The sequence below is a fragment of the Zootoca vivipara genome, chromosome 9, assembly GCF_963506605.1.
Source record: "Zootoca vivipara chromosome 9, rZooViv1.1, whole genome shotgun sequence".
NCBI classification, from domain to species: Eukaryota; Metazoa; Chordata; class Lepidosauria; order Squamata; family Lacertidae; genus Zootoca; species Zootoca vivipara.
The window spans coordinates 40,883,615-40,907,988 of NC_083284.1; the positions used below are offsets into that span (position 1 = coordinate 40,883,615).

At 40.8% G+C, this 24,374-nt stretch overlaps 1 protein-coding gene across 5 annotated transcripts; it reads right to left on the reverse strand.

Annotated features, from left to right (window-relative positions):
• Positions 1-886: 886 nt before the first annotated feature.
• On the reverse strand, positions 887-23,176 carry MAP9 (microtubule associated protein 9). 5 transcript variants are annotated; one of them, XM_060278671.1, is made up of 15 exons: positions 22,949-23,176; positions 20,276-20,407; positions 19,328-19,412; positions 17,879-18,094; positions 17,537-17,776; positions 14,767-14,996; positions 13,762-13,873; positions 13,058-13,335; positions 12,361-12,416; positions 11,098-11,263; positions 10,276-10,365; positions 9,351-9,515; positions 7,196-7,341; positions 6,368-6,500; positions 887-2,609 (listed from the first exon to the last, which is right to left on the reverse strand). In XM_060278671.1, the coding sequence occupies exons 2-15, from the start codon at positions 20,345-20,347 to the stop codon at positions 2,487-2,489; spliced, it is 2,112 nt and encodes a 703-aa protein (XP_060134654.1). In that variant the 5' UTR covers positions 20,348-20,407; positions 22,949-23,176; the 3' UTR covers positions 887-2,486. The 5 variants fall into 5 exon arrangements, with proteins under 5 accessions (XP_060134654.1, XP_060134653.1, XP_060134655.1 ...); XM_060278670.1 differs by having other exon boundaries at positions 17,537-17,779; XM_060278672.1 differs by lacking the exon at positions 17,879-18,094 and having other exon boundaries at positions 17,537-17,779.
• Positions 23,177-24,374: the final 1,198 nt, after the last annotated feature.

Sequence of the window (24,374 nt, forward strand, 5' to 3'; positions counted from 1 at the left end):
TGAAGGGTGCAGGTGGCCTAAAATCCGCTCCCAATGCCTTGATCAGTCTGAAGGCTGCATTCGCTTCTGGGTAACATTCTGAGGGCCACCTGCCAGTGGTGGGTGTGGCCAGATCCAAAAGCGAGAGGGGCAATGAATGGAAGCACTATCCTTGTGCAGTGGGCTTATTTCTACATCCTCTCACACACCTCTCTATCATCCTTCCTCAAGGAGGATGCAAAGCAGGGCCACTGAGGAGTGAGGCAGGCGGGGGTGGGGCTGTATTTGGACCCTGGACCTGAGTTTCCCAAGCCCTGCCCAAGAGGCAACCCCCGAGGACTATGCTTTGCTATAACTTGGACATCCACACCCCAACACAGCTAAACGAACTAGCAGTGCTGGTTCAACAATATTTTCTCCACCAGAGAGAATGAACGCGATAAATTTTAATCCAGACAACCAGAGCTGGAGAGACAGCTTCCATCTGTGAGTCAGGGCTCACAAATATTTCACCATTCCCTCTGGAGGTCAGCAGAAGCTGTAGTTGCTTCCGTACCCTGGCACAAATTCTGAAATAATTGCAGACAGAACGACATGGCTAATGGTGCAGGTGCCACAACTCTATTGCCAAGCTGCGAATTAAATAGGTTTTGGGATTAAAACCAAAAGGAAGGCAAGGCTATGGCTCTTGAACTGCTTTAGTCATGATTCAGTAAATTCATGAAATCTACGTTAAGTATGAATGTTTATTCTTTTAGAAAACAATGTTGGTAAAGGGACTGTTTGTGTGAAAGCATCTGAAAGCAGGATGTAGGTCTGTTAGAAATAGCCTGTGCCTAAAATGAAATCTCTCTCTCTCTCTCTCTCTCTCTCTCTCTCTCTCTCTCTCTCTCTCTCTCTCTCTCTCTTTAGATCAAGCTTTTAGATCCACACAGGCCTGAAAAGAACATATTAAATTATGGATTTCATGTAAAAAATATATTTTTAATATGTATTATAGTAAATGTGCATGCCTGGTTCATCTAGCCGCTTACGGTGGATAAACCCTGGGAGCCATTTGCTACAGATTGCAGCTGAAGGTCTGTTCACACATGCAAGCATCTATTTTTAATTTTATAGCATCGTGTATAGGGAAATACAGCCAGCAGTGTGAAGAATCCTTTTGTGCAACAGTATTTCCCCAGAAGCTAGTATTCAGAAGTATACTGCCTCTGATACTGGAAGTAAAATAGGAATCATGACTAGCAGCCACTGATCCTCCCTGCATTTGTCCAATCCCTTTAAAACCGTCCAAGTTGGTGGTGATCATGATACTGTATCTTGTGGTACCAAATTCCACAGTATACCTATGGGCTGTCTGCAAGAGGAGTTCGCTGTCTCTCCCACCATTCAGCTTCATTGGATGACCTGGGTTCCTAGTCCCAGTCAAACCATCTTCTCCACACTGTGCAATCTGGCACACCTCTATCATGTCCTTCCCCCTCCTCACCTTTCTTCTAAACTCAAAAAGCCCAAATGTTGTCACCTTTCCTATTGAGGGAGTTGCTTGCTCCAGCCCACTGATCATTTGGGTTGCCCTTTCTACACCCTTATCCTGGTCTACACTGTGAATTTTGAGGTGCACTGACAACAAGTCTACACAGTATTCCAAGTGCAGTTGCATACAGGTTTGTATTCAAACATTATATTGGCTGCTTCGTTTTCAACTCCTTTTCTGATCTGCGACACGTAGCTCAGCTTTCTCACAGCAGCCACACATTGGGCCCCTGTCACTGCCAACCCTCCCCTAAAGAAGTTCTCTTCATTCATTTGGACTAACCCATTTGTTGATGCTTTCTAGGCAGGCAGTCAAGATGTCTTTCTTTTGTTAGGTTTTATGAGTTTTAGCCGTATGTTAACTTTTCTGGCTACTGCTTTTCTTTTGCATATTTTTATAGTGGTTCTGCTGTTCTCTAATATTTATTCTATCAGGATTATGTTTTTATTGCCGGGACCCACCTCAAGAGCCCTTATGGTGGTATATAATAAAATAAAACCTTACATCACAAAATGTTAGCTCACTGTAATTTAAGAGGATTTTCTAAGGCTTTAAGAAGCACTTTTGGGACAAATCACAGCTCCTTAAACTGCTCCTCTCTAATTGAAAATTATTGCCCTTTCGGTATTCCAAATATCTTTCCATCAACAACGGTGTGCTACAGCCGCTTCTGTTTACTACTGCACTCAGTATTTTTTAATCTGCTGATCACGTTGATGAAAAAACCCACCCTGACCTACTTAGCGTAGTGCTATAAAACGTGCAGCTTGCATTCTGGGGAATGGTGTGCTACACACTGAGCACCACGTCTTTAGGACAGATGGCATTCCCATACCAAAGAGCCAAATCACCACCTACACTGAAAGAATGAAAGAGCCAATTTCAATTCATGTTAAAATCAGATGTTGTGCAATAACGGTGATTAGACGATGGCAGAAGGTTGGAACTTTTCCTCATGGTGCTGGGCATCTCAGTAGCTTCTTGAAGAAACAACTTTGCCAGGTGGGCTCCATGGAGGTGGAGTTTCATCTTCAAGGATAACCTGGAGTTTCTTTTGCTTTGTCTGTATCATCTGGTTAATTTCTTTCTTCTCCTGTTTACAATCAAGTGCATTGAGATAGTTAGTAGCAAGCTGCCTGGATAAATGCTAGATTAGTTTGCAATTTGTTCTCCACAAGACAATGTTAGCTTCCTTTACAAAATTACAGATGCATCAGATGCCAATTTTATGTACTTATTTCTTAATTATTATTTAGCTTAGCAGAGCTGTATGTTTATTTACAGTGGCATATATTGTTATGAAAGTGGACTTCAATAATTTAGTTAAAATAAATCAGTCATCTCTATTTCATGCTAACAGTTCCATAAAGTCTTAGTGGCTTTGTTTTAGCTTCCAATATAGCACCAGGCAGCTAAAACAATTAACCTTTTTCCCAACAGTTTAAACAAAGTATCTAGTCTGTTCTGGTTATAAATATTTTCAAATGTACTGTTTGTGGAGTAAAAAGTACATTTATAAATTTCTGTAACTTAATGAACACCAGCAGTTGCTATGACACTCTTTATAAAGATAGCTACCCTTACAACACAATCACAAATATTTCAAATACATCCATTTAAAACCAGCACAATAATCTATTCAATGTGGCATGACAGATGCTCACAAAGCATATAATTTGGAGGGCAATTTTAGCTTATTCTTCGATTTCACTCTTTGGGTATATGCTAGTTGTACATAATCACAACTTTCTTATACCTGTACAATAGGAGCATGATCAGTCTCTTGAGAGGACTCAAGGAGCCCTTCTTAAACTTTAAAGTTATATATAAAGCTATGATGTACAGATTTAAACCATGCTGAACGCTGAAATAACACTTAGCAGATGTACTGTTGACCTACTGACCCTAGATATGTTAATCTTAATACATGTATTTTCAGATCACCAAGCTGATGTTTGTGCGTAGGACAAGATCAGCACTAACAAACCAAGCTTTAAATAGCATGGAACAAACTAAATAGATGTTTTTTAAAAATGATGTATCATTGGTACTTCTCTCCTGAGAATGTATAAAGGAGTCTCAAATGTTTGCTGGAAATGCCAAGAACACGAAGGGACATTTTATCATGCTTGGTGGACATGTAAAAAGGCTAAAAAATATTGGCTACAAGTACGGCATATTGATACAACAGATTCTAAAGGTTAATATTCAATTGAAGCCAGGGAAGTCTTTGTTTTAGGCTTAATGGGCATACAACTGGAAAGGGATTAAGGAAGATTATGTCAATATATTATTACAGCGGCGAGACTGCTGTTTGCACAAAGATGGAAAGATAAAGCCCTACCCACTATAGAGGAATGGCTGATAAAACTATTGGACTTGGCTGAGATGGCAAAGTTAATGTGCTTAATTAGGGAAAAAATTCATTATCGACATTTATTCAGGACTGGAAACTTCTTATGGACTTTTTGCATGAAAGAGAAAAACGAACTTGTAATATTGAGATTTGAAGATTGAAAAATTCTGGTTTACAGAATGGCTGGATTTTAATGTGTGAATAATATATTTAGCTGCAGGATGGAGAACCGGAAGTCCTTTTATGTTTCTTTAATCTCTCTCTTTCGGTTTCTATGAACAGGCAAAACAGGCCATAAGAGGGAAAAGGAGATCTTCGTATGTATCATCACCATCATCCTACCCCTCCTAAAATGAGATCAGGGCAGCATATGTCGTTCCCTCCTCCTTCTTATTCTCACAGCCAACCCAATGAATTTTATTTTATTTGGTTTTATTTGTCAATTTACAAGCCACCCTTCATCAATTATAATCCCAGAGTGGTTCACTACAATTACATTAAAACAATAAAATACAGTGTCTCGTATTGAAATCCCAAGCAGTAACAGTACAGCAAAGAGATTACATCATTTAGAGCAGGCATTGGGTGGGAAGATGTTTTGTTAAGTGGTGTTGGAAGCCTGATAGTGACATTGCTTCAGAATTCCACAAACAAGGTGCCACGACAGAGGAGGCCCTGTCCTGTGGGCTACATCAATTGGGAGAACACAAAGGGCTTTCCCTGCAGACCTCAAAGCCCAGGCAGACTCTTAAGTTTAGACACACACACAGAGAGAGAGAGAGATTGGCACAAGGTAACACAGAGAGCACCATGGCCGAATGGGGAGTTGCACTTGCAGTTGTACCCTAACATTCTAGCTGTTACTCCCCTTGACTGCGCGATCCAGATTACTCATGCTAGTCACTCGGCTAACTTGTATCTGGCAGAGGCAGAACTAGGCTTGTTTAGATTTAGATTTAGGCAGATGCTGCTGCTCCATTCCAGCCTTTTTCTGCCTGCATCTTTGTCTGCCTCTTTCCTTCCTTCTGAAGTCAAGGGAGCTGGGATGTCTCCTTCCTCTGCCTGCCTGCCTCTTCCCTTAGTCTCAACCCCTTCTCTGCTGCAACAGCCGTTGGAAAGACCACTGCCAGAGCCAAGCACATGTAATTGAATTCACACAAGTTAACGCACGTGTGATGCGACCACACTGCGTAACATAAACCATACTTTTCTTTTCCTGTTCCAAGAATGCGGCTCACATTACAGTGGTACCTCGCAAGATGAAAATAATTTGTTCCGCGGGTCGTGCCGTCTTACGAAATTTTCGTCTTGCGGAAACAAACGGCAGACGGCCAAAAAAAATCATCTTGCGAGACGTGGCCATAGAAGGCTTCGTCTTGCAAGACAACAAAGAATCGCTTTCGTCTAGCGAGTTTCTTGTTGTGCAAGGCATTCGTCTTGCGAGGTACCACTGTATATATGCCACTGCTACTCTTTGCATGCCAGTATTGGACGTGTTGGCTCTTGTCCACCGTGAAACTTCTTAGAGTGGTTTTTGTGCATCTGGTGCCCTCCAGATGTTCAGGCCCAGCCAGCAACTGGAGGCACCAGGGTGGTGAAGGCTGGCTCAGAGTGAAGCGACTTCTAATAGCTAATAGCTACCCCCCCCATTTCCACATACATTTTATGCTGCAACATTTATTTATAAGTATAAAGCATAAGTCATCACTATTCTATCAACTCTGAATAAAGAAAATCCTCATCTATGAAACCAGTTCCTTGCATCTACATTCACTCACTTGGGCAGCTGCTACTGCTGCTACACTTTGCTGGATCTTTGCTGGGCTGACATGGCTTTGCAGAAGCAGCGGCTCTTCCTGACAGTGAACAGGAGAAGAAAAGACTCTACTGTCACCGACTATAGCATTGGGACAAGAAACTGCTAGTGAGGCAGTGGTATACATACCAAAATCTTTGTGAGGCGGCCGTCATGTTCTACAGAAACAGAAACATCTGGAGGGCCACAAATTAGCCATCCCAGCCATCCTTGGGTGATTATTATTCATATCTAGCTTATACATAGATATCTAAAATAAACCTTGTTACAGATTCTTAATGTCAAGAGTCACCGGACCCTACAGTGGTTAGCAGGTGCCCTCTTAAATTTAGTAGCTGCTCTCTGCACTCCACTCTCCAAGTCCCTCAAACAAAAGCATGTCTACTGGGAAATTCAAACACACTTCCAGGAAATCCCACAAAGCGGGCAAAATAACACTTTTCCTCTACATCATCTATGCAGCATCTTACTTTAAAGGCAGAAATTTAATACATGTCTGCAGAATGCTAGGTATTGCACATACATCTGAGGGTTGTTTTCTAAGTTCTAGATCCAACAATCGTAGGAAGAGAGATTATACTGCCACCATCTGGCAATTTTAAAACAATGAAAGTTCACTCCCCAAAATTTCTATACAGTATGTCAAATCTTGGATATTATCAAAAGTGCAAACACTTACCAGCCATTTTTCATATTCTTCTATTGCTCTTTTATCCTTTTCTTCCTTCTCAACTTCTTGTTCTATTTGTTTTCTTCTTTCTTGGGTTTTTTCTTTTTTCTTTTGCTTCAGGAATTCCTCTTTTTTCTCGTTCCTAAAGATAAGGAGAAAATGTTTTAATACAGGCATCCCCACCCCAAACTTCGGCCCTCCAGATGTTTTGGACTACAATTCCCATCTTCCCCGACCACTGGTCCTGTTAGCTAAGGATCATGGGAGTTGTAGGCCCAAACATCTGGAGGGCCGCAGTTTGGGGATGCCTGTTTTAATACATAAAGGAAATGTATGCGTCCTACTCAAATAACACAAAACAGCACTGTAACACAGAGACATATACTTAGCATTGTTAGATTCAGGTGCTTGTCTGCATCATTATAATGTTGTATGAAAACCAAATGGAGGCATATGCAGGCCTCTGCCACCAGCCAGGCATCAAGGGCCATGGGGAAGCTGCACCTCATGCCTTCCAGGGAGACCATGGATGTTTTAGCTGAGATTCCAGCATTGCAGGTGGTTGGACTAGATGACCCTCGGGGTCCCTTCCAACTCTACAATTCTGTGACCTGGCCCCACACATCCACTGGTCAGAGAAGGAGAAATGACTCCAATGCTTGTTTTCTACCTCCACATTCCTTTTTCCTTTTGTATCGTGTCTATTAGATTGTGAGCCTGTGGGAAAGGACTGTTTTATCTTTTAATATATGCAGTGTTTAGAAAATGTCAGGTACTTTTAGTATTTAATACTGCTGCTGCTGCTGCTGCTACCAACAATGATTATAACAACTGTACCATTTTTCAACAGCGGATGTGCTGTCTTTCTTCTTCTCTGCAACAACCTCCTCTTCTTTCTTCTTCTTTAATCTTTCAACTCTTTTCTTCCTTTCTATTTGTTGTTTTAAATATTCAGCTTTCTTTTCTTTCCATTTCTCAAAAGCCTAAAGAAAGCAACAAGTCCATCAGGGATGTGCACCGAGGAGATCTTATCAGGGTTGTCAAGCAATTTAATAAGTTCATCTGCTCTAAACCAGTCAATTGATTGCTTAAATGTGCACAGTGCAAAATTAGTTAACAAACAAACCTAACATTAAAGGAAGGAAAAGGCACCTGTGCTTTATGTATTTAATCCGAACAGTTTATTAGCTGCTTTTCAGCATGGCTCCCAGAGCAGTTTGCAAGATAAAATTATTAAAATACAATTAAACAAATTGCACCAAACCGGTTTCTGGCCATGCCTACGAGTCAATGGCTGTGGTTCTTCATAGCCCTCCGGGGGCTGCAAAGTTCAGGCAAGGGGAAAGGGAGAGAACAAGGCATAAAGCCTCCCAATGCTTTCCAGTGGGGTCTCGGAAGTTCACTGAATCCCGCAGTGCCACACAATCCCGGGTCTGCCAATTTTGAAGGCAGAACGGGAGTGATCTGGGAGTGTGCCCCTGCCACGGACGAGCCTCTGTTACTGGCATGATTTGTGGAAGGTTCCTCCTCAATCTGGATAATTGGCATTAATCAAGAGGCGCTCCCGAATCATCATATGCAAATGGGCTGCAATGAATCAGCTGCCGAAAGAACTGGGACTGGGTTTTAGAAAGTATTAAAAAGGTTTTCTGAAGCTTGAGAATCCCTACAACATCTGTGAAGGAAAGGGGGAGGACAGGGCCTTCTCGGTAGTGGCACCCACCTTGTCAAACACCCTCCAATTAGATGTCAGGGAGATAAAGAACTATCTGACTTTTAAAAGACATCTGAAGGCAACCCTGTTTAGGGAAGTTTTTAATGTTTGATGTTTTCTCTTGTTTTTAATATTCTGTTGGGAGCCACCCAGAGTGGTTTTGCTATGCTCCCTGCCACCCAACCAAAGGTGAATGGATTTTATTTACGACTACTTCTGGATGGGGGTGTTGTTGGAGGAATGCAGTGGGGAAAAGAAAAAATGACCCGCTGCTGGACAGTTGCTGAAGAGAGGCTGAATCTGAGAAAAGGGTGCATGGGGCACATCATCCTTGTTTAGAGTTTTATAGGTTGAAACAAGCACTTTAAGTATGCCTGGAAATATATTGACAGCCAGTGTAGTAGTCCCAAAATGGCACAAAATATATTTGTCCATTGATCAGGCTGCTGTATTCTGCATTTACTTGCTCCCATACAATTTTCAGGCTATATCCCATGTCCTCAATGTTTTCTTTTATTCTGTATTATGGTAACGCACCAGAATCAAACCAGGTTAGAAACGAGCAAGTCCTTAACTCTCAGCATCACCAATGAGAATTGGCCCTTGCCAATTAACTCACTGAAGCTTTATCGATTAGTGTACTGATTAAAGCTTGCAGCCGTGTTTTATAGATTTTGCCCATTACTAGGCCTCACAGATTACAAGATCCACTTGCAAAATTGTTTTGTTCATGCATACGTTGCTGTCGTTGTCCATAGAGTTTTCTTGGCAGGGATACTGGAGTGGCTTGCCAGTTCCTGCTCCAGGTATTGAAGCTGAGGCTCCAATACTTTGGCCACCTCATGAGAAGAGAAGACTCCCTGGAAAAGACCCTGATGTTGGGGAAGATTGAGGGCACAAGGAGAAAGGGACAACAGAGGACAAGATGGTTGGACAGTGTTCTCGAAGCTACCAACATGAGTCTGACCAAACTGCGGGAGGCAGTGGAAGACAGGAGTGCCTGGCGTGCTCTGGTCCATGGGGTCACGAAGAGTTGGACATGACTAAATGACTAAACAGCAGCAACAACAACAACAACATGTTGCTGTCAAGAGTAAAGAAAAGGAAGATATCCTACTGTGGGTAATTGGTTTATGTATGCAATTCATTTACAAAATTCAACACTTATTAAGATGAATTGTAAATGTGTGGAAATATCATGAGCATTAGCTGCAGAGTCCATTTGTCTGCATAGTCCTCTCTCCCCAATTTAATATTTGCAATATGAAATTGTCTCACTGCCTTTTGGGCCTCTTCCTTCTTCTTCTCATTCAGTTCTGCTTCCATCTTTTTCTTGGCCTCTTCTAGCCTTTTCTTCTCCGCCAGTTTTTTTGCTTCTTTTTCTTTCATGGCCTTCCAGGCTTCAAAGGATGCAAGTGCTTCTTCTTTCTTAGCAGCTGCTTCCTATGTGGGAGGCAACATTGGCATTGTTAAAAAAAAGAGAGAGCTCAGTATTATGATGTCTGGACTTAATTGGGAAAAGGTCAAGCAAACATGTGTACTGCAGTAATTTGTGTCCCCTGCTAGTTACTCTTCGAATAAGACTACATCTGCCTCGTAATGCTGGAAATTAACTACTTAGCATCATATCTACTAGATATGCCTTGATTTTGTTTAAACAGAAAACTACCTTGAGGTTAATTAAAGTTATTTCAAAACTATCTGCCTCAAATATGCAGGCGTTTACATAGATGTGTTGCTGTTGTGTCCCTCTTAATTTGCTTCTGTCCACCTTGAAGAAAACTGTCCAGGGAATGTTCTTCTAGTTTCTCGCAAGCAGCAACCACTAATTATGCTACCTTTGTTCAATCTCATTGTCCTTTCAGATCAGCCTATGCTGATGCAGATGTTTTGGATTACAAGAGGGGTGGATTTAGGGCTGCGGGAGCAGGGTGCATGCACTGGGCACTAAGCCGAGGAGGGAGTCTTCTCAAAGCCCTGTAAGTGAGGTGCTCACTAAACATATCCTACAAAGACATTAGTGCTGCTGCTAGAAACAACAGGGGAGTGTGAGGGGCTGTGGATAGGAACAGAGAAAGTAGAGTCTCTATTGCATCAGTGGATGCGTGGTCACACGATGTTGAATCTCAATGTTAGCATTTAGCATGCGGGAAACTATATGCTATAGCAAGTCCCTTTAAGACGAACTATTTTCAGAACAAACCTTCTCATTCTTTTCCCTCAAGTTCTCAGCTTTGTTTCTTTTTATTCTTTGTAGTTCCAACAGAAAGATTCTTTTCTTTTCCAACCAGTCCTATGGAAGGAATGAAAAAAGCAGAAAGCTGTAATAGGCAATTTTCAGACCTAACATGATGAAATTACCTTTTAACAGAAGGGATAATCTGCTTTTATTACACAGGATATCCCAGCTGCTCTCATAATTTGATATATGCAAGAGCGGGACTTTTGTGCTGAGATTAAAAAGAATGTCCTAAGCATGCACAAGTCTTTCTTATCAGGCAATCCCCTACCTTTCCAAATCATAACTTCTCATGCAGTGTTAAAGGCTGCTCCTTTAAGCTTCACCAACTTTCAGGAATGACTGCTTAAGTTAGGAAGTGGGGTGTGTGAGTTTTGACATACAAATAAATGTTAATCTTGCCTCTTTTTATCTATAATGAGAGGTGGGGAAAGGAGAACAAGCTCCAGAGCCACTCGCAATCCTAGGTAGAATACCAGGGATAATATATCATCTGAACTGGCTGCTTCAAGAAAATTTAGCAGGCAGCCCTCCTCTGTAACTTAGACCATCTGAAATACAGTATGAAATTATTCTTCAAACAACTTTTAAAAGGGCAAAACCTTTTTTAAAACTACAAATGTCTATAACTGATTTTCAGCAAGGTGAAATGCAGACTATTATATTCACATCTTTGCTGAATGACACATAAATCTACAAAGGTTCATGCCTCCCTTAAAGCAAATTGAAAAATATTCTTAATGGCAGAAGACCCTCACACAGCATTAAAACACTCTAAAGGCTTACCTGGTAGACAGCTGCCCGTAAACTATCTGCTTTGTCAAGTTCAGCACTGAATTTTTGCAAATGCTTATTGTCCAAGACCTTTAATGTTCCCAAATACTGAGATGATGTACTTATTGGGATGGGGGAGTGCTTCCCAGTTTTCTTCAAGTAGGTAGAGCTGAAAGATCTGTAAAATAAAAATGACATACCAAATTTTGTATACGACATGTAAAAGCACATAGGTGTCCCCACTTACTGAGAAACCATACACATTCTCTCTCAGGTGTGTAATAGTCTCAAAAAGCACTTCCAAGTGACTGGGTCAAGTCTGAGTGCAATACTCAGATATTCAAAGCCTTATGTGCAGAGCCAATTGTACCTTGTAGAGAGAAACTTGCTCATGAAATTATTTGGAATAACAGAAATGGCCCTCAAGTTTGTAGGTACAAAGAACTGTGAGTTACTGTAACTCTGTGAGCTGGTCTATACATTATTTTATTTAATCCCTTGGTCTATACAGATGATGATGTTTGTTGTCTTTTAGCCAATAAGGTTTTGGTCTGGGGCTGATCTACAGGAATGTCATCCCCAAAGTTTCCTCCTTGTCTTTTATGAGTATTAGTGTAGGTGTTCTTTAAACCCACTCTTGATGTTTGGATCTTTCGTATTTGTTAATGAGTCAAGAATTTCAGAAAAGGTGAAATATAAAATTTCATTAGATGCTTTAAATCATTTTAAGGAAAACTATGCTTGCTATACAAAGAATCAGAAGTTTGAAAAAATTGACTCTGATATTTGGAATGATGCTTCAGGGCCAAAAAAAAATCAATCTGGAGGAATTTAAATGGAAAATAATCAGCACTTAAACATTCATGCCAGAGAAACGTATTAAAAACTGTAGCCATTCACATGACCTTTTTAAAATATATATATAAAGTAAGAAGAACAATGTGGTTTGGGGCAAATGCACTATATTTAACATCACTATTTCTGTAATGGTACATTGTTTTAAATTGTTTTTACCATTGGGTCTTAATTGTTGTAACCTGTCCTGGAAACTTAGGGAGAAGGGCGGGAAAATAATAATAGTAATAATAATAATATTTCAGAATGTGGGCTCAGAGAACTGATACTACCTCATACAGAGAATTAAGCCGGTGAAATCTGCCATTTGTGACTTAGAAAATTGGAAACATTTATGTCACCTTCCACAGTGATTGTGTCCAATATTTCCAGTAATGAAGAAAACAACCAGGCTTCTGAACGATGCACCAAATTTCCTACCTGCTTATTGGAGATTTTGCTTTTTGTGGACCTGTCTCTTTTTCTTCACCTTCCTCCTAATAAAACCAGAAAAAGAAAACTGGTTGTACAGCCTGGAAAGTAACAGTACTACTTATGCAGCACCTATTTTGAGATATTGGGTGTGCCAAATCAAAAGCCTCTGAATACTCAGAAGGGTCACAATATAAAATTGCAGAATCCTGCCTTCATGAAATATAAACCAAATAGCAAGGACTAAGAATTCCTGCATGATCCACATTTTCCTCCTATTTATAGCTTCCAGAGCATCTTTTGCACTTGAGGGAAGAGGGTTCAGGGACTACTAACCACGTTTGTGTGTCAGCCAATCAGTGACCACCCTCTGAACAAGCAAAAATGTATTCTACTTGTGCAGTGGGATCTTTGAATCCAAGCTATGTCTGCTGGCAATATTACCATGGGGTCTTTATCCACGAGCATTGATTTTGTTCTATCAAATGTCTTTTTTGAATGGAGCAAGAGGAAACAAAAGTCAACCACGACTGAAATAGACACCAAATGTCTAATACTAGTAGAGCACAGTTTAGTTTACCACTGGTAGAAGAACATCGTTCTTTAGTCATAAGTGGGTAGCAGCCAAACGAGTTTTTTTAAACGTGAATAAGTGTGCATATGCGTATCAATTTAAGGCTATATGACAATAGTCCATCAAGCACACCTTTAACGAATCCTTTGAAGTACCCAGCACAGCCTTTGAAGTACTTAGTGCTGCCTTTTGTTCAAATTTATTCTCCTTTGTTGTCTCATTTGATCCATCCTCAACGGCACTGTGTTCTAATGTCTGCAGCTTTCCTTCCAGATAATCCTCAGTTGACTTGTGAAGTTTTTTATTTTTCTCATAAACTGTTGTCATCATTAGTTCTATCACAGAAGGGGATTCTCTGCCACTTTCCAGCAATTTCAGATCATTGCAGTTATCAGTTTCTTTCTGTTCATCTTCAAACATGGAAAGAAAAGAAGCCTCACAGGGGTTAATGATCAGACACTGGACAGGGCCAGGGAAGGAAGGAGATAAAAGAATGTGTCTGTTTTGCAAGCTTTTTTCATAATTAATGTTATATGAGACAAATGTATTTTAAAGAATAACTTGAAAGAAAGTGTTCTTTCTCTATTTTAGCATGTTAGCAATTCCCCCCCCCAAAAAAATCCTTTTATGGTGATGGAAGATCAAGGGACAACAAAAGTAGATCATTATTAACTGTGTATTTCAAACTTTGTCCATTAACAACCAGAAATTACTGCAGGGCAACTTGTATTTAAGTTCTTGAAGGTGACTTAAGTTATAAGGAGCTCAGCATTACAAAATAACACTCTCTGAATTGTAATTGTTTTTTTAAATTATTGTGTAGTCGTATTATTTACCTTTTGAAGAAGATTCTTCTGCAGATATTGCCAAATTGGAATCTCCAGTTCTCTCATCCACTGATGAAAAATGAATAGGGAATGGGGATGAGGAGCTTGCAATCCAGGGGCCCTAAGATGCAAAATGAAAGTAGAGGCCATCCTATCATTACTTGTGATTAATCCACATCAGATGAAACAGACTTCTAAAAAAGAAAATCCCCCAAATGTATCTCCCAAATTAAAGACTAAAAACAATTTAAGGTTTAGCCTACCTCAGGTCTACAGAAATTCAGCTCCTAGAATTGAAAAACAAGCTTCTTTATCCGCCCCCCCAATCTGTTTCTTAGGTTGCCATCCTAACCATGTCTGCTCTCCTACTGAATTCAATGGGAGTTGGGAAAGTGGAGTTACTGCCTGCACACACCATACATTTAAAGCACTCCCATGCCAAAAACTTCTTCAAACTGTAATTTACCCCCCATAGAGCTACAGTTCCCAGCACACCTAACAAACTACAGTTCCCAGGATTATTTGGGAGCGGGGGATATGCTTTAAGTGTATGGTGTATATGCAGCCTCTATGTGTAAACTGAGCCTTTTCTCAGAGCTGGTTTTAACAATACTTCCCTGTGTTCAGATCCTGAATTCCAACCTCTTGGGTGCTGAAGTATCATATACATTAGAACATCATTTTGTTGCACACTGGAGCACATTTCCACCCTGAAAATATATATGTAACCTTTCCCAGCTTGTTTTTTTGTCAAAGTTAACATTTTCTCTCTGGTGAAAAGCTATGGAATGATTGTAGAAGACGAAGGGTAAAAGCATCCGCATATGTTGGAACAAAATATAAACTTGGTAACTTTAGGCATGATCCAACCATCTATCTCAGTGATTTCAGAAGAAGAGAGTTAAATAAATATGTGTTTAGCTCTCCATGGATAGCAATGCAACTTGTGAGAGTTTCACTCAGAATGCCTTCCACCCTTTATTCATATACAACAGATCAGATTTATTTTCTGACCTCAGGACCAGGACTTTCAGAAAGTGCTCTATTTTCAGATTTCTTCAATTGATCATTTAGCCTTGTTTCAGAAGATGGTGCAGACAGTGAAAATCTGTGGCTGTGAGATGTCCTATCCTCCGCCTTAGTTCCTTCGTAATCCTCCACATGGCTGCTTTTTCTCAAAACACTCCTAGGTTGAGAAGATGGCTTTGCATAATCATATCGCGCGGGAATGCTAATATTCTCAGCTGAGAAAAATACAAAGAAAGAAATTGTAAATTGGCATTTTAACGGGGGGGGGGATAAATTCAAACTATGGAAGTCCCTGAACTGTAGTTTCCACTGAGTCAACTAAGGTTACCCCCAGAATCCCTCATTCTCTTAAGTCGTCCCTGTAGCTCATGCAAGTACAGACAAAGCAAGGGGTAGGCTTTTACCAGCGACAAACTCTGGCACGATGAGCTTACAGGTATATCTATAAAGGGACTCTATCTAAGCTTCATTTTAGTCAGGTCAGGGAGCTTCCCCTAATTTGATCAGACAAGCGAGCTCAGGGATTAAACAACTGCCTTGCTCCAAAAGCTCAAGAGCTTTCCTGAGCTGTGCCCCTGGACTTGCACAAGGAATGCAGTTCCCTGTGCCATTAAAAACCAGCCTACAGGAATTCTCGTAAAGCCTTGATAGAGCTACTGTATGATTATGACTTCCATAAAAACAGCAAAGCACTTTCCGTTCGCACTGGCTTTATTTGTTTAATGCAAGTGAGCACTGCCCTGGTGCATAATGTTCAAAAGTTCCACTTTGGTTTAATGCAGAGTGGTTTAATGCAGAGTGAGCCAATAAGGGCCCTCAAGATGCTGTGGACCATGACTCCTATCAGCTTCAGTCAGTATTGCCAACATCCAGGGATAATGGGAGTTGTAGTTCAAAATACCTGGAGGGGCAAAATATTCCTGCATTGGACTAGATGATCTTTGTGGTCCTTTACAATTCTATGATTCTGTGGCACTTGATTCACTACCCCAGATTAAATATGGCATGCAAACCAGACTTGAATTTGGACATAGCCAAACATGGACTATGCTGCCACCAAGTGGAGAGAATTTTTTTATTTATTTATTAAAGGATCATAGGGCAGTTTACAATATAAAAACACAACAATACACAACACAGTAACAAACAAAACAATAACCCCCCAACTATTTAGTCAGATTGCAACCTGAAATGTTTAATGTGCAATTATTTCCCAAATGAAAAATGGATCATAGAATTCTAAAGAGTAAAACACTGGTGGCTTAAGGCATGACTTCTCTCAGTATCTTAAATTGCCAGGAAGTGCTGACTGTCCTTAAAGGGTCACATGTGCTTCAATCCTAAGAATCTGGTCTCATACCCAGGGCGATTTAAGACAGCAGCCACAATCCAAATTGGAATGTCCACATCACCAAGCACAACGTAGTTATAACTACTGCCAAGCACAAACCTAACATTACCATCATTATGCCACACCTGCTGTCAGCACTTGAAAGTGTGTGTATCCACTTACAATAATATAGTAATCATGAAGGTGCACAGTGTGTGACTTCAGACTTTAGCACTGGTGCTAAATCATCTTGGTTTAGAAGTTAAACAATGTGGTAACCTTCGTACTTCACCACACCATCAATGATAGAAATACAAATAGCACAGCTCCCTGACTGCCAGACACACTTGACCATAAACAGAAACTCTTTTAAGAACTCATGGGATACAACAGAGCTAAAGGCAAGATTCTCATAAACCAATAGCCTCTTGGGGCTCCCTTTCTGCTATTGCCTGCAATCCAAAGAACAGCTGGACTTCTGAGCACCTAAGGTAGCCTTGGGGTTGTGCCTCTCAACGAGCAGTTTTTCATGTCAGCAGCCAAACCTACCTAGAAACTTGTCATGAGTTTAAAATTTAACCTTGCACTAGGCACATTTAGGAATGAGTGAATCTCAATTTCAGTTTCTCATATTTTTAGTTCTCCACGTTTCAACATCAGTTTGCATTTTTTTAATTTAAAAAAGTCCTCATGAAAATCCAACAACATTTTAATGTGAATTTCTCTCAATCCACACATCTACATGCAATTTTTCAAAGCAATCCCCCCCAATATATTTTTGTATGCTACTTTCCCCAATATACATTTTAATGCACACTTTACCTTGATATATGCATTTCTGTACACATTACTTGCCTTGAAAACTACATTGTAAAATTCAAAGGATGGCTGTGTTCCAGTAAGTACAAATTAGGTCGGTTTGCCTTAAAAGTGAACTGAGTCATCTTTCTTTTCTGTCCCTGGTGAATATCCAAGGTTTTGGACACATCTAACTAGCTCTGTAGATCCTGATCACTCTTTTGACAAATCCAGAACTAGTTATGATACGTCATATGGGAACTGGCAGTAACTCTCTTATCCAACAGGTGTAATAGCCTGAAATTGATGAGTCACCAGGGCATTGCTCTAAGCTATTATAAGCTTTGTTGTAACAGACAGCAGAACGACTACTTTTTGTTATGTATAAAATGTAATAAAATATAGATTATCTTGGAATATAAAGAAATACAACAACAAACAATCTGCCAACAGGAAAAAATTAACTTGATGCTGCAGATTTTTTCCCTTTAAAATGCACACATTAAAAGGAAAAAAAATCTTCCACTAGAAGGATAATCTATACAAGGACTTTTCTTAATAATATTGTTTAAAACCCGAAAAGCGCATCATAATGCATGCAGCAGAATTTTATTATGCTTGCTTTACCTGATGCTGATGCTGCCTTGGTCTTAAATTCCCTTGGCCTTGGCACTGGCTTGATTTCAGTTTTGCACTGAACTGTATCCTCCCTCTCTATCTGCAAATCAAATATTGGTTCCTCTTCCTGCTGATCACCTTCTTCTTCAAAACCTGACGCTTCTTCAGAAACTGAGTCATCTTCTTGCCTCTCTTCAATCCGATGTTTACTCTCCAGCATGGCTGTTTCTTGAGGTCTCTTCTCTTCAGCTTCTGTCAAAATCAAGTCATCAGCATGTTTTTTTCCAAAAGAGTAGTGATCTGGCAGAGATACTTTAAATGAAATGGATGTTTTTGCTGCACTCCCTTCACCTGACCCAGAATGTTCAGCTTGCCTCTCGTCACTCAAAATCTCTCTCTCAAACCTGGACACATATTGAGGTCTCTCATCTTCATCTGACGAAGACAAGTCATCTACACTTTCTCTTTTCAAAGTGCTCATATTGCGAAGATTATACTTGGATGTTGCAAAGGAAATTGATTTCTTTGGGGTGTTTTCCAGTGTTTCAGGAAACTCCTCCTCTGAACCTGAAAACAGAGTCGATTGGCATTTCATGGATAAAAAAAGGGAATCAAGCTGGCTTTGGTTAAAAGCATAATTCTGCCATGCATTTTGATCCTGACATATTTATCAGTTTATGGTGCCACCCCAAAACTGTATGTTTCTCCTTCTAATCCCTAAAGTCATATGTCATGTTAGAGTGAAACAGGTTTCAAATATGGAATTTGAAATAGTTTGATCGGTGAGAATGAATGAATATCCTTTATAGACCTTGTCCCACTTCAGTATTCAGAACATGAAGAACATTAATAATACAGTAAAACAGATGTTTTCAGCCATCCAAATCCACAGAGAAAAATCTCCCAGATTTGCAGTGTACTGTAATGTACATTTAGAACAAGCATCATATATATAGAGAGAGGGGGGGGGGCTTAATTCTCTGAGTGTGGGTTGTGTAGCCAACACAGCAGTAACCATGCAAGCAGTAACCATGCAACCCCAAGTCTTGCATAATTATACATTTTTAACCATGCAACCCCAAGTCTTGCATAATTATACATTTTTAAGGTCAGGTGGAAATAGAAACACCAAAACCAGCCCATTTAAGAGTGAATGTGCTCTGTTGACTCAAATTTAAAACCTGGGCAGGGTGGGGGGAGTGGTGTGACTAGAAACCTAAACAGGAAAATATCAATTGCAACATTTTGTTACAGTCTGATTTGTTTTCCATAAGAGTCAAATCCCTATAGAGAAAGAGATAGGCCATTATATCTCCGTGTAGCGGGGGGGGGGGGGGATGAAATTATAATAGCTTCTGAGCTAGCGTAAAGCAAAAGATTTGATCCACATCAGCCTAGATTCAAAGAAAGCTCTGCAATAAGCTTCAGGGCCACTGTGTTTTGGCTACTAAAAGAACTCTAAGGAACATATCCCATGAAACTCATTGAAACTTACAGAACAATCCTAAGGGGCTGAGGTGTGAAGTGATTCATTCTTTGCTGCATCTTTAGCCTTGCTGCCTCCAGCTGGTCAGGGCAGAAGGTGCATATGAGCAGTCATTACAATAGAAGCCAGAAGACTGGGACATCCAGTCTTAAACCAATCCACCAGCACAGAAATCAAGGTTAGGATGGCTGCTTTACTTCTAATTAAACATGCCTAGGATCATTCTGCATGTAGTTACTGATCAATTATTTATACGACAAAACCATTGAAAGGGCACACGTAAATATTTTAAGGTGTCATGTTATTTAACTTACCTTCTTCATCACTTTCAAAATCTTCCGAATATTCAGAAGATTGCTGTTTTGCTGCGCGAGCAAGAAGTGCTTCTTGTAGTTCATCCTAAAAAATTGTAAACATACTTGCTCAGGAGGAGAGTGAAGTAGATAATGCATTACTATTTCAAAGGAAACAGAGAGTAGTTCCAATCTTACTGCAAATTGTTTTGCTTAAAATATATATATATATACCTAGAACAAACTAAAAATGTGGCAATTTAATGATCCCTAATCTTTTTACCATAAAGTGATAAAACCTGGATTTGTTTGTTTTGTCTAAGTAACAGATTCATGTATTTTTCCATGGGTTCCTTAGGAGTTCTGCCTTGAAGTGGTAAAAAAAATATATGTTTTTGATCTGTTTGGAATCTCCAAGATCTTTTCAATAGCTTGCCTGAGGATATGAAAGAGCTCTCTCAAGAAGCTGAAACTATTGGCTTGAATATAGGTTTTGCATGGCTGCTTGTTGTAGGGTTGTGGGTTTTTAAATAAGTAATTGGCTTTATTAGGGATTTTGTGAGTTGTTTTATAAATTGCTTAAGTAAGCTGCTTTGAACCTAAATGAAAAAAGCAGTGTATCAAATGTTTACATAAATAAAACCATCAACACTGAAGATATACAAATGAGTGTGGTATCTTTTTCATTAATTTTAAATCTGATTCTCCTTCTGTGATCAGCCCACCGACAATGAAAAGCTCCTATATTTCTGAAAGACCCATACATCCTTATGCATGTATGTGGTATATCCAGTTTTTTCATGTATATGTTAACAGTTTCCAGTTCCTGAACATGAAATATGCACAAGCTCTGGGCAATTACACTCATTAACATAATGCAGCACCAAGACACAATCATCAACTTTAAGTTTGCAAGTAACAGAATGTACAGCAATAAAATGTTATAATTTACAGATCAAAACCTTTTACCTGAAAAGTGGTTCTTTTGGAGAACTTTGGGCTTTTGGTATAGGCTAAAGTATTGATATCTTCATCAGACATGTTTCTTGATCTGAGGAAATTAATCTTATATGCTCAACTTGTGATCCAGTGAAGGCAAATCTTCATTATGAATTTAAATAAGAAAGAGAGAGAGAAAGAGAGAGAGAAAAGTGACCCCTTTTTGGCAACACTGACATTCTCTTGAAGGGAAGTTCCCCTCTCTCTCCCCTTAGACTTTGAATCTTGAATATAGAATGAATCACGTATTTATATTCCTTACATATATAGAAAATACATCAGAAATGTAAGCATAGCCTTGTTGGATCAAATCAAAGGCCCATCTAGTCCAGAATCCTGTTTTCACAGCGGCCAACCAAGTGTCTATGGGAAGACATTTTATTCCCCATCAAAAACTCTTAATTGCTACATGACACTTGCAGAGTCACTAGCAGATACAGTAATTCTTAACAGAATATGTTCAAACACAGTGACTCTATTTTAACAAATCCTCAATGCTTAGCAATTCCAATTCTATTCTTGATGGGAGACATAGGTGCCAACTCCCTGGGGCCCTGGGTGCCCAAGCACCCACAAAAGTACCCATGAAGGTGCTAGGCACTCACAAATTTCAGCACCCACGGCCCCAGGCACCCACAGTCGTGGAGCCAAGCTGGCACTCCTGATGGGAGATGAGTTAAAGTAAAGAAAACAGGTCCTATTCTTGCAGAGTTTGTTCATGTTAAGGTCACCTTCCCAGGTGTGCCTCTGTCCACCACAGAAAAAAAAACTGTTCCCTCTCTGGAAAGCAGGACAGAGGAAAGGTCTGAAACACCTTCACATTATTTCACTAAACAAGATGCAAGTGAGAATAATAATGGAGAACACACTCCTGGGCATGAACTATGTGAGTGAACAATGCAAGTGTAAAGCATGCCCTTTAAAATAAGCCCTAGAAAGCTACCTGGTGCCAATCAGATATTTTGGACTGCAACTCCCATCAGCCCAGCCAGCTGATGGGAGTCGGAGTCCAAAATGTCTACAGGGCATCAGGTTGGTGACGGCTGCTCTAGGGCTTCACATAATGTATATTTCAAGTTGTTTGTGTAGAAAACTGAAGTATGTCCTGTAACTCATCTGAGGGATAAAATGGGAAAGAAATAGAAATGAACAGGAAATTTTTGATCTACCGGTAGCTGCATAGCATGAAAAGTTTACTGTTCATTTCTATTTCTTTCCTATCTTATCCCTGAGATGAGTTACAGGACATACTTCGATTTTCTATCTACATAAACAACCTGAAAGATACATTAGGCTGAGGTGACTTGCTCAATGCTCAATATTTATACCTTTGAACTTTGGTGTTTACAGCTTCCTAAGCTATATCCTCTGCACCTAATTTGTTTCCATCAAAATTACCAGGTGAGTAGAAACCAAAGAGTTGCAGTCATCATTCAGAGGAGTCGCATAAAAGGAAAAATGCATCTATTTACACCAGAGAATAAATTTGTGCACCTGTGTCTGAAATGAAGCAATTGTTCCAGTTAACAAATGAGGAACAGGGACTTTATAGAGGTATCTAATATGGGTTATTTTTGGTCCTGCCCCTCCTCATTCAGTCCAGATACCCATGCCTAGCTAAAAATTGCCAATTGTGTTGGTGGCAGTGGGGATGGGATCACAATCCCTGGCAGATAACATACTTTGCATGAAGGTTTCAGGTTTAAGTCTCTGACACCGCCAGGTAATAATGGAAAAGACCCCTGTTTGAAATTTTGGACAGCTGCTGCCAGTCAGTGGAGACAATATATGGACCAGGGATCGGAACTCAAGTGTAAAAAAGTTTCATAGAGTAAAGTGTGACCAAGAATATTCCATGCAGACTGAGGGGACGCAAAATATTAAAAAGCTACTCCCTTCTCAAAAAATAGCACTCATTTAAAACTATAGATGCTTCCCCCCCCCTCAAAGCTCTAGAAACTCATTTTTTTAAAATAAAAATAAATAAAAAATAAAAGCATATTCAAGCACACTCTCCAGTTTTATCAAGGACTATAAAATAGCACTCTCTCCATTTCTCAACAAACTGAGATACTGGCCTCTTTAGAACATTTCTGAACAGTGGAACCACGCCCCCCCCCCCCCGCACGCTGTACAAAAGGGGAACTTCAAGCCACATCCATAGATAGACCCTGATAAATGGGTGATCTTGCGGGGATTATCCTGTGCCCTTTAAAAATGTGGGTATTTGGTGGTGATGGTGGTTGCGGTGGGGTTATTGGGTTGTCGTTTTTATTTTTATTATGTATTTTGTGGTTTTATATCTCGATTTTATTCTGTGAACCGCCCTGAGACCCCCGGGTATAGGCTGGGTGGCAAATTATTTATTTTGCCAGCCTAGGCGCGCAGCAAATGCAGCGCCCCTTACTTTGCTCAGAAGCCCCACTGAGATCCGCAGGGTTTTATCCCCCAGAAAACAGACACCGGGCAGCTGCCGTGAGCATTGAAAACGAACCCATTACGGCCAGCTCCTTCCAAGGTCCCAGCCGGGCCTGGCAAGGATTTGCCTGGGGGAAGAGAACCCCCCGGCGCTCCGCCCTCCCGCCTCTTTCCTCCCAGGTGGCCTCGGGCTCCGCCTGCCCTCCCTCCCTGCCCGCCCGGTACCTCGCATCGCGGGAAGGTTCTTTCTTTGCACTCGGGCGAGAGGGCTGAGCAGGGCCCACTCCGATCTTGCCCCTGCCCCGGCTACAGGTCTATTGAACGCCAAGCGCGGCCTCAGGGCAACGTAGGCCTTTCAGCCGCGCGCGTTACCTAGCAACGCCCGCCACGCGGGCGCTGACAGCACAGACCCCGAGGAGCGTTGCCACGGGAAACGAGCCACGCCTCCTCCCCCCCCCGCGGCCTGGTTTCATCTCGCGGCAGATGGAGGGGAGGGGCTGGAGGAGGGGCCGAGGCGTGACGAAATAAAGACTCTTTCTTCTCGCCCCGCCCCCTTTCACTAGCCAGCTCTGCAAAGGGGCAAGCTATGGGTGGGGGGGAATAGTTCTTGTGCTTACTAAGAGTGCAGGTTGTGAGTTAGTGTATGTTTCGCTTTGTCCCAAAGCTTAAGTTCAGAGGCAGAGAAGATAGCTCAGTTGGTAGAGCCGGAGGAGACTTTTCATCTTAGATTCCTGCATTGCAGGGGGATGGCCCTGGTGATTCCATGATATTAATTTTGTTTTCTGTGTACGCTTCTAAGCAGTACAAACCATAGAGCCAATCCGTATTTTCTCCTTTGATGTTCAGCAGCAATGAAAAAGGTGAAATTGGCAAAAGCATCACCAGCACTGGATAGGTTCACACATCACTTTTCAGTTGAACCATGGTTAAGCTTAATTGTAGTTTAAAGGTGAATACATACTGTGAATACATACTGTGCAAAGGGTTTAAATGGTGGCAATTTCACTCTGTTGTGGCACTGGTGACAGCTTACCCATGACCCGGCTTAGCATTACATTGATTTCATTTGTGGTTCCCCCACAACATACAGACAAACCAGGTGGTATAAACTATAGTTTATTTGAAGAGAGACAGAATACTAGGTCAAACCATGACTTGCCTCCCAGCAGGAGAGCAGTGAAGCTGCTGTGATTTTCACCCATGGGTGGGTAGCCATTCTCAGCCTGAGGGCCACATTCGCTTCTGGGCAACCTTGGAAGGGCCACATGTCAGTGCTGGGCAGGGACAGAGCAATGAATGCACATTTCTCTCTTGAACAGTAAGCTAGTTTCAACACACATGCCCACGTCCCTCTTCACCCTCCATTCGGACAAACAACGTATGCTCATCGTAAGTTTTCTAATTGCTATGGTCATAGCTTCTAAAATATGAATGGCCTATAAAATGCCAGAACATGTGACCATCCAAATATCGGATAATCATTTTATTTTCCAATCATGCAAACTCTATTACACTGACAATGCAATGCATTTCAAAGTACCAGTACAGTGGTAGCTCGGTTTATGAACACAATTGGTTCCGGAAGTCTGTTCATAAACTGAAGTGTTCATAAACTGAAGCGAACTTCCCCATTGAAAGTAATGGAAAGTGG

Bases quoted from the DNA above. Each gene is read 5' to 3' on its own strand.
- MAP9 (XM_060278668.1), bottom strand. From the start codon at position 20,347: ATGTCTGATGAAGATATCAATACTTTAGCCTATACCAAAAGCCCAAAG. The intron at 13,874-14,766 runs GTCAGAAAATAA...TTTGCATCTTAG, and splicing joins CTGAAAGTCCTGGTCCTGAG to GGCCCCTGGATTGCAAGCTC. The intron at 10,366-11,097 runs GTAAGCCTTTAG...TTCCTTCCATAG, and splicing joins TACGGGCAGCTGTCTACCAG to GACTGGTTGGAAAAGAAAAG.